The 9,460-nt window shown below is 41.0% G+C and overlaps 1 protein-coding gene across 1 annotated transcript in view; it reads left to right on the top strand.

Annotated features, from left to right (window-relative positions):
- The window catches only part of UNC80 (unc-80 homolog, NALCN activator), a 230,274-nt gene that overhangs the window by 67,552 nt on the left and 153,262 nt on the right, over positions 1-9,460 (top strand). The window contains exons 14-16 of the mRNA XM_019523430.1: positions 1,137-1,283; positions 7,016-7,163; positions 8,530-8,678. Of these exons, the coding sequence (XP_019378975.1) occupies positions 1,137-1,283; positions 7,016-7,163; positions 8,530-8,678 (444 nt within the window). The remainder of the gene's footprint in view (positions 1-1,136; positions 1,284-7,015; positions 7,164-8,529; positions 8,679-9,460) is intronic.

Here is a 9,460-nt window from a genome sequence, read left to right as displayed (position 1 = left end):
TAATACATTTTCTAAATTTTTTAGGGTCCCTGCAGGCTGGATAGAACGGCCTGATGGGCTGGATTTGGCCCACAGGCCAGATTTTTCCCACCCCTGTTCTAATGCATATCTACTTCACCTACAGACCAATTCCTAAAAGCAAACCTCTAAATATCATTTTCTAGCCATCAGTAGTAGTCAGAGTCTCCCATATTTCAGGCCATATAAAATAAATAGTAAGACCTGTCCCATGCCCTGATGAGTTTATAGTCTAAATAGATAAAACAGATGGATGCAGGGAGAGAAAATAGAACTGTAATGCCAAGGTGTCACATTAGACCAGTGGCAGGGCTAAACTGGAAATGGAACACAAGCCTACTGACTCCTAGTCCAGGGCATTATCAGCTAGCCCAGATACAACCCTTGTTTTATTTCTTCAGTAGAGAGAGAGGATTCTGGTTCTTTAGGCTGCATATACATATGCTGGTTCATGTTCTAATTAGAACGCTCCAGCATGGCCTCACCATCACATGTATAAACCCCCACTGGTTTAAAAATGACTGCTGGGGTGCTTTACATCAAGTGAAATTTAGATAAAGTGTCCTGTGGCCATTTTTAAACCTGTGGGGGCGTAATATGCGTGATGGTGAGGCATTTTAATTAGAGCAGCTCTCCAGGAACCACTCTAATTAAAACAGCCCCCTCCCCACCTCTCAAGCACATGTATAGGCAGCCTTAGTTCCTTAGGGTAATATGCTACTCTACTTACTCGTGCTCAGTAGTACCTCAAATGTATTCCCATGGACCTCAGTGAGACTGTTTTTGGAGTAAAGTACTGCTTGCCCTCAAATATAAGTTGCACAAATTGGTTCTTATATCAGAGAGAATTGACTAGTTGGAGTAATCCACTTGACATCAATGAGGACTATTCAAAGTGGTAAGAATTACATGGGCTACCAAGGTTTTGCATAATTAGGTCCCAAATGCAAATAGATACATTACAATAAGATTTTCAAGAGTTATTTAACTTATCCTTATGCATTATGGACTGTCTGCAAGCAAAAATTTCCAATAGTTTGTTACAAGTAAATGCTAACAATTTATCAGTTACTCTGACTGCAGTTTCATGTGATATTGTTTCTGTTCTGTGACTCTAGGATGAAACCACTCCAATAAGCACCCATCGGCTGGCACTAACTATGCTGATCAAAATAGTGAAATCCTTGGGCTGTGCTTATGGCTGTGGAGAAGGACACCGAGGGCTCTCTGGAGATCGCCTGAGACACCAGGTATTCCGGGAGAATGTAAGAGAACTAAAGTAGATTCCAACTCTCCCAGTCCCCCAGATTTGAAATGAGTCTCCTGATGTTGAGAGGTTCCACTCTCCCCTCCACATGGTTTCCTTTCTAATGACAAAAGAACACTGCCCCCCAAAACTTGGAGCACTGACTTTGAGGTGCAGCCCAATCAAGGGAGGCAAAGGCAGCTTTAAGCCACCTTTGTACCTTCCAGTTTCCTACCCTTCCCTTGGGTCCAGCACAATTTAGAGCAGCCCCAAGGGCTTACCTGCAATAGGCATTTTTTTATGAGCAAAAGTGTAACATGGATACGCAACACAAACATGAATGTCACTTTTTACACTGATGCATCATGACAACATGAAGGGGTTAGAACAATGCAGCTATATTGGATTGGCTACATTGGCACAAAAACCCTAAATATAGACAAGGCATGTAATTCTATAGGGTGACCTTGCATTGATACTTCTGGGCTGCTCCACGAGGTCCCAGTAGCCAGTGTGCACTGTGCTCCAGAGTAGCAGAAGACTCCTCTTCCATTGGTCTGGCTCCCAGTGAGGCAAAGATATACCTAGGCTGTGGCTCTTGGTTACCATTCAAGAATGACAAGTGGAAAATACAGCTCATTGCTGTGTGGGGGTTTTTATGGGTGTTTTTGATCTAATCTATCCCTAAGAGCCTGGCTATTGCTCTGACCACATCCCAGAGAATTAAAATGGATCCCTGGGGGATTTCAGTGGGAACACAGCCCCAGTGCTCTGCCAGACAGGATCTCTGTAATAGGAGTCTTCCAGCCCTGCAAACATTTAACTAGTAGTGAGCTGATAATACATTTACTACCAGGTTTTGCTGCAGTGAGCATTCCCTTTGACTAGAATTATGGATGCATACTGTGCCCATAAAAATGGAGGTGAGAGTGGGTCCTGGAAGTAAATGAAGCCAACACAGGGGGCTCTTCCCTCCTCCTAACTGGTCTTTTTTTTTTAAGAATGACAGAAAAAGTGCATGTTGTGTGTTGTGTTTTGATACCGAGCCTTGAATTCAAAGCATTCTGTAACATATGCTATATCTGAGAGTGATACAGAGTTATGATAAGGATCAGTTAACTTCTACAAGTGTGTGGTTGTATTGTAAAATGTAAATGCATTCTTCTTTGCTTTAGTTTGCCTGGCAGCTTGTTCGTGGGCTTTTAGCTGTAATGAATTTTTCTTGCCATTTGTTGAACATTTTTACCAGTTCTAAGAGATTGTGACTCAGACTATAAAATCTCAGAATAAGGATTAGAATTTTAAAAGATAAGGCTCCCCCAGGAATTGTTTACTGATTTTATCTTGGATTTTGTCAATTTTCTGCATTTGAGTATTTCTATGGCTTTCATCATTACCATATTAGATGGAACGTCACAGTCCTCATAGCTGGGAGGTAAGGAATTATCCTGGTTTTACAAATGTGCAAAGAGATTAAATGACTTTGCATTGCAAAGGAAGTCTGTGACTGAATTGGAGACAGAGCTCAGGTCTCCCGGGTCCTGCAAGGTGCCCAGTATATTCTTTTCCAGGATCATCCTTCCTCTACTGCAACGAAACAACACAGAGCACATGTCAGTATTGTAAGCAACAGCTGCCTAAGTTTCCTCTGAACTCCTTTGGAAGCTGCTCTGTATAAACACATTTCTCTGCTCTGGTTTTCAGTAGCTAGAAAGTAACTTTACTTTTTTGCTGGACTGTAAAGAACACAAGAGACCAAAAAAGAAGGGAAAGACCAGCATGGCATAGGGATGTCTCCTGGTCCAAGTTCTACTGAAAACAGGGAGGAAGAACAGGCTTGGTGCCCCTAAATCAGACCTAAGCCACTTGCAGTAGAATTTTCATCTCTGGACTGGGAACTAAAGCTTTATATTCAAATTGCTCGGACAGAGGAGTGCAAAGTGTTTACTCTGAATTAGGGGATCCTTGTTAGTTGTTATCAGGGAGACCAAAATTAGAATTAATTTTGTTTTACACTGAAAATACAAAATAGTTCTCAGACAATTCCAAATGTCTGTACACTGGTTTTTTCCTTTCTAAATTCTGATTGACAAGTTCTGGCATCTATACACACGCAGTGAGGCTGGTCTGATGCACTGTAATTACAGCACATTGGAGCAGACTTGATTAAATGATTAATCGTGTCTGCTGGAGCTTGGTAATTACCGTGCTTCAGCAGACTATAGCATCATGTGTATCAGCATCCCCGAGCTGAAAAATGGCAGCGGGGGTACTTTAACTAAAGCTCATCTTTAGTTAAAGTACCTCCGCTGCTGTTTTTCAGTGTGGGGACCCTGATACACCTGATGCTCTGGGCACTCTATGTTCTGAGTCCCCTCCCCTCACTCCCAGAGCATGTGTATAAATGCCCTCTGTGATTAGCACAATTATTTTCTGGCTACATAAAATACCAGTGTAAGGGTAGAAACTTAAATTCATAGAATAATAAGGCTGGAGGGGATCTCACAAAGTCATCTAGTCCACCCAATCCTCCCACTCAAGATAGGATAATTCCTGACTAAAGTGTCTTTAAAAGTGCTGAAGGACAGAAATTCCAGGGTCAGGCTACTCTGTGTTTAGCCTGTTCGAATAGTTTCTTATTCTTAGGGCATGTCTACACGAGATACATTAACGCGCATTGGCCTAATTTAATATACATTATGGGCGTGTGTCTACACACGCGCACCCTTAGTGTACATTAAAAATGGCAAAATTAGCAGGTATCAAATTTAGGCATGATTAGTTAAAGCATGTGTAGATGCAACTGGACACTAACTTTAGTGCCGGGTCTGCCCAGCCACTAGGAGCATATGGCAGGGCTGCAGGGACTTGGCACTAACTTTAGTGCCAAGTTGTCTTCACATGTAGACAATCTGTTAAAAATTGCTTCATGCTTATCAGCTTAATGCACATTAAATTTAGTTATGTTTAAATGCATGTGTAGATATGCTCTTATAGTGAGAAATCTGTCCTAATATTGATCCCAGATTTCTCTTTCTGGAATGTATAAACCTTGCTCCTTGTCCTGATACTTGTGGCCACAGGAAATAGTCTGTCACCATCCTCCATGTAATCATCCTTCAGGTATTTTGAAGACTGTTATCAAATCCCACCTTCACCCCTTTTGTCTTCTGTTCTCCAGACTAAATAATCCAAGTTCTTTCAACCTTTCCTCATAAATTATGTTTCCCAGGTCTTTAATAATTTCTGTCATTCTCCACTGGACTCTTTCTAATTTGTCCATATTTTTTGAAATGTGGAGCCCAAAAGTGAACACAGTTGGGGGTAGGTTCAGAGGGAGATGCAGTGATACAATTTCAGTGCCCCCCTCCACCTTTGATTCCTGCTCCACCCAAACTTTAAAACCAACACTCTGGGAGGTTCTATTCTGGCAGTACTGAGAGAGTCAATTGACTTCATAGCTCATTGTCATCTCCCTGATTCCTCTTAAGCTCTCTCTAGTCCACAGGTGTTAATGACTGTCTATTCTTTGTTATGGTCTTGAGGTTCTGCTATTCAAACTATTCTTTCTTTTTCAGTTTTGCTGTCTGTTAACCATTCCAGTAATGTCTCTCTTCTATTTCACAGTCCTGTGCACTGTTTTTAATACTAGTTAAAAACATTTAACTGAAATCTGGTAATATTAAGTCAGGTGTAGAAATGAATGATGGTGTGGTATTGGAGGCACTGTCAAGATGCTCAAGAAGGCTAGATTTTGTTGTACGAATCTCAGTGCATATAATTATGACTATAGGAGTAATGAAACAATATCTTCTGACAATTTTGACTATTTTTTGCCTAGTTTGTTGTGTTCTTTTTAAACTTTATATATAATTAACAAATGTGTGCATGTTCCAATAGTTACATTTGTATAGTGCTACTCCGTTAGCATATTAGTAAAGGATCTAGTTTCCATTTCACTGGAGAAAAATATGTTTTGTGTTATATGTGATGTGTCATACCACCTGCACCCCTCTTTTCAAAATCCTAGATATGCCCATGGACATAGTACTCCAGATGAGGCCTCGCCAGTGCTGAATAGAGTTGGAGAATCAATTCCCTTGATTTGCAAGTGATGTTCATATTAATACAGTCCTGTGTACTGTTGAAGAGAATAGAATAGAATTCAGTTTTATATAGTATCTTTTGAAACGAGCATCCTCAAATGCTTCCTAAAGCAATGTGTGAAATGTGGGTAGTCGCCATATCAGCACTATGCAGTCAGGAATACTTTATCGTATAATTATAGACTTTAGGGATCCCACCAATGTCAAGTAAAGTCCTTTCCCTTTCTTCAGAGAATGCTGGATCAGGTTTTAGGGACAGATTCTCATGTTTCATGGAGAGGGCCCAAATCTGTTTGCAGTTGTGAAACTAGGTGGAGTTGGGCTACTATTCTAATCCTTTATACCAGGGGTTGGCAACCTTTTGCTGCCATGGGCTGGAGCTTGTGACTTGGTCCCCTGCCATGGGGTACAAATCTTCAGCCTCTGGATCAGCCAATCTGCCTCTGCTTATTCTCTCCTCAGAAACCTTTAAGGTTAAGCTGAGGTATGAGAGAGGACCAGGGAGGGCTGCAGAGGGGATGGAAGGCTCAGCATAGCTGTATTTTTTCCAATCCCCTGCACTGCCTCAAGCTGGGTTGGACCTTCACAGGCTGGATCCAACCTCTTTGTGGGCTGGGTCCAGTCTCAAGGGTCATGGGTTGCTGAATCCTACTTTATACAGCTGTCACAGGATAGCAGGGCATCCTTTGATAATGCTGGGAAATTTTCACGAAGAGCATGGGTTGAAAATGGCCCACATGGAATAAGTAAACTTTTACTTACCAAATTACATTTTGCATTATTTTGGTCCCAATCCAGTGAAACACCTAGGTGCAAGGCTTAATGTTGAGTATGTGAGTAGTCTTTCTGAAACTGATGGGCTAGTCACATGCTTAAACACAAGCTTGCATCTAGGCACCTTGCTGGCCTTGGGCAACTAGAGAGATCTAACACACTGCTGGTTCTGCTGTTTGTTTATTTGAACAGGTTGTTTTGCATATGCTGCTTGTGATAACTGCATGTACAACTGTATGTCTAAATTATTTTAATATCTGTCCCTTAGTGCACTCTCCTTGAGCTTCAGAAACCATACCAACATGGAGAGCACCAGGAAAGAGTCCATACTTCTCTTGGAGCTGATATTTCAGACTTTTTAAAAACTCACTGCATTTGGGTCATGTTTGTATGGTTACATTTGCAACGCAGAGTCAGTTCTTTTTTTTTTTTTTAAATAAAGGCCTGCATTTTCAGAATATGAATTGGGCACTAGGAACAGACATATCTGATGGGTTAGATCTGGGCCACAGACTGAAAATCTGATGTCTTTGGGTCAGAGCCTGTTTTATCAAAAAATAATTTTTGGTCAAGGACAACAGATGTCAACTGTCATGTGCAGTGAGACTTTGTCTTTTACATGGAGGGTCTCAAACATGACCTTGACCTGCCATCTCACCCAAAAGCAATGCAGTGGCACCTTCTACTGAAGTGCCTGGTCAGCTTTTAATCTGAGCCCATGTCCTGTTGTGAGATTTGAATATTTGACTTACAAGTGAAGTTACTTTACTGTAGCACAGGGAATGCAAGAGCAGAGAAGCACCCAAATGACCCTGCCATTGTTGACAAAATTCAAGTGGATATTTCTGATTTTTTTTTAATGTCTTCACAGGCTCAGAATTGCCTCACAAAGCTGTACAAGCTGGATAAGATGCAGTTCCGTCAGACCATGAGGGACTATGTGAACAGAGATTCCCTCAATAACGTGGTGGATTTTCTTCATGCTTTGCTAGGATTCTGCATGGAGCCAGTCACTGACAGTAAGGAGATCTGGCATCTCAATCAAGCCCAGTCACTTTTCTAAGACAACACTTGCAGACAGGATCTACATTACAATTTTCAAAAAGTCAGAGTGAATGTCTAAAGCCAAAAAGTAAAATGAAATGATAAAATCCAATTCTCACCTGGTGTGGGTCATTGGAACTCTACTGAATTCAGTGGAACTACACCAAACTACATACACCCTATATACCCAGTTGTGGGTCTTAATAACCTGGTCTAGTTCCAGTACAATGACATTTAAAGAAACACGTGTGCCCTATTTTTGATGCATCCTACCTGTTTGTTTATAGGTTGGCAAAGGGAAACTTTCTCTTTAACAAGCCTCAGGCAAGAAGTTGTTTTCTGCTTAATGACATGACCAGATGCCAGCTGGAGTGGACTGTGCATTCCAGCATTTGTTCTGAATCAAGATATAATTGAGCATGAAATACTCTGAGTATAGCCTAAAGGAAGGCAGTAAATAGGTAGAACAGACCTTGTAAACAAGAATATGAGCCTTCTGGTTTATGTGCCTACAGTGTGAGTTGGATTTATTTTTGAAGATAGACAATTAATTCAATGGCAATTGATGATTGCATGCATACATTTCCCCCCTGCATGTACAAGCAGATAATTATAGGCATTTAGAATGCAAACCTGCCATACATCCAGGTAGTCAGTCCAGTCCTATGTGCTGCCTGTAGTCCAAGGCGCTTTGAAAAAAGGTTCAAGAAACACCACAGTGGACAGCTGTGAAATGAGAAGCATGCATGATGTATCTTTCAAACACCCAGCAGTTACAAATTGGTCTGTACCTTGGAGCACGAGGGCATATGTCCCTTTTGAATGTTTTCACTCTGTCTAATGAAAACTGTGGATGTTCTCATTTAAAAGAACCTTTTTTTTTAATGTTTTTGTGATCTTTGCCTCCATACTGTCTTGTGTGAATAAAGTTCCACTGGTTTAAAAAAATCCTTTTATCAGTGCTAAATGTCTTGCTTTTCAGTTTAACTAAATATCCCATTGTTCATGTGAGAAGGCATATAGGAATGCCTGATTTACCATTTTCTCCTCTCATTATTTGATATACCAGTAAAATAGAGGAGGAAAAGGGAGAGGAAGTACCCTCCTGACCTGTTCAATTTATTTTCACATAGAAGATTTTTTTCAATTCCTCTTAATATTCTTGTTACCTATCTCTGACTTCCATTTTTATCACATTCATTGTGAATTGAACAGAGTGTTTTGGGTGAGGTGTTACCATGGATTTACATCTCTTAGTGCATTTAAATGCATCATTATATTTTGATGCATAATGTTTAACCTATCTCAACAATGGGGTTTATTCATGCTTGCATTTTGCAGACAAGGCTGGATTTGGCAATAACTTCACCACAGTGGACAACAAATCTACTGCACAAAGTGTGGAAGGAATTATAGTCAGTGCCATGTTCAAGTCCCTGATCACTCGCTGTGCCTCTACTACACATGAACTTCATAGCCCTGAAAATCTGGTGAGAACGTGGGTTCATGTTCTAAAAGCTTGTTATTTTAATTTTGTTTCAAGTGGCAGCTAAGCTTTAAAATTAAGCCCAAATTCAGTTCAACAAAACCTCATTGGTATGACAAGCAAATACATTTGGGGTTTGATCGCCTTTGTCTCCAGATAGTGCTTTTGTTGGTTTCTTTGTGAACTTGACATTAGTGGAAAGAAGAACTAGTAGCACTAAGCTGGAGCTAAGAGTAATGGGCTAGGTTCCCACATGAGCTAAACCAGAACAGGTCCATTGACTCAGGTGAGATAAAGCCAGTTGGAATCAGCTGAGGCTGTAGCCCGTAGCTGGCTGGTCCCTTGTAAGTTTTCTAACAACAACCCTGCTAGGAATGCCCAATCTTGACATACCATACCTCTCTACATTTCTCTCTTGAATTCTTCATAGCAAAGCCTGCCTGTCATACTGAACTGGCTGATAGTTTTAGGGCATGGGCAGTCATCCGTTAGATCAAACTAGACTAGAACCAAGAGGCATGCTTTTCCTACACAAGATTTATGCTTTTCTGAGGTTGACAGGGTTGGTGCATTTGGACTCCAAGTCTGTAAAGTGTATGAACACAGCCTCTGCTTGTAAAGAAATAATGGACTGAAGTGACAGGGCTGTGTTTGGGGTTTGCCCATTGTGGGGGGTACTCACATGCTTAAAATTAAGTGTGTGCCTAAGTACCTTGTCGAGTAAGGCATAAGACAGTACACTGGGTAGTCTCTAAAAGTACGTTTGTTTGGGGGGGGGGGGGGGGT

The sequence above is a fragment of the Gavialis gangeticus genome, unplaced genomic scaffold (assembly GCF_001723915.1).
Source record: "Gavialis gangeticus isolate Ggan-Ray unplaced genomic scaffold, GavGan_comp1, whole genome shotgun sequence".
Classification (NCBI taxonomy): domain Eukaryota; kingdom Metazoa; phylum Chordata; order Crocodylia; family Gavialidae; genus Gavialis; species Gavialis gangeticus.
Note: the sequence above shows the minus strand (reverse complement) of the source record. Positions and strands in the feature narration are given on the sequence as shown.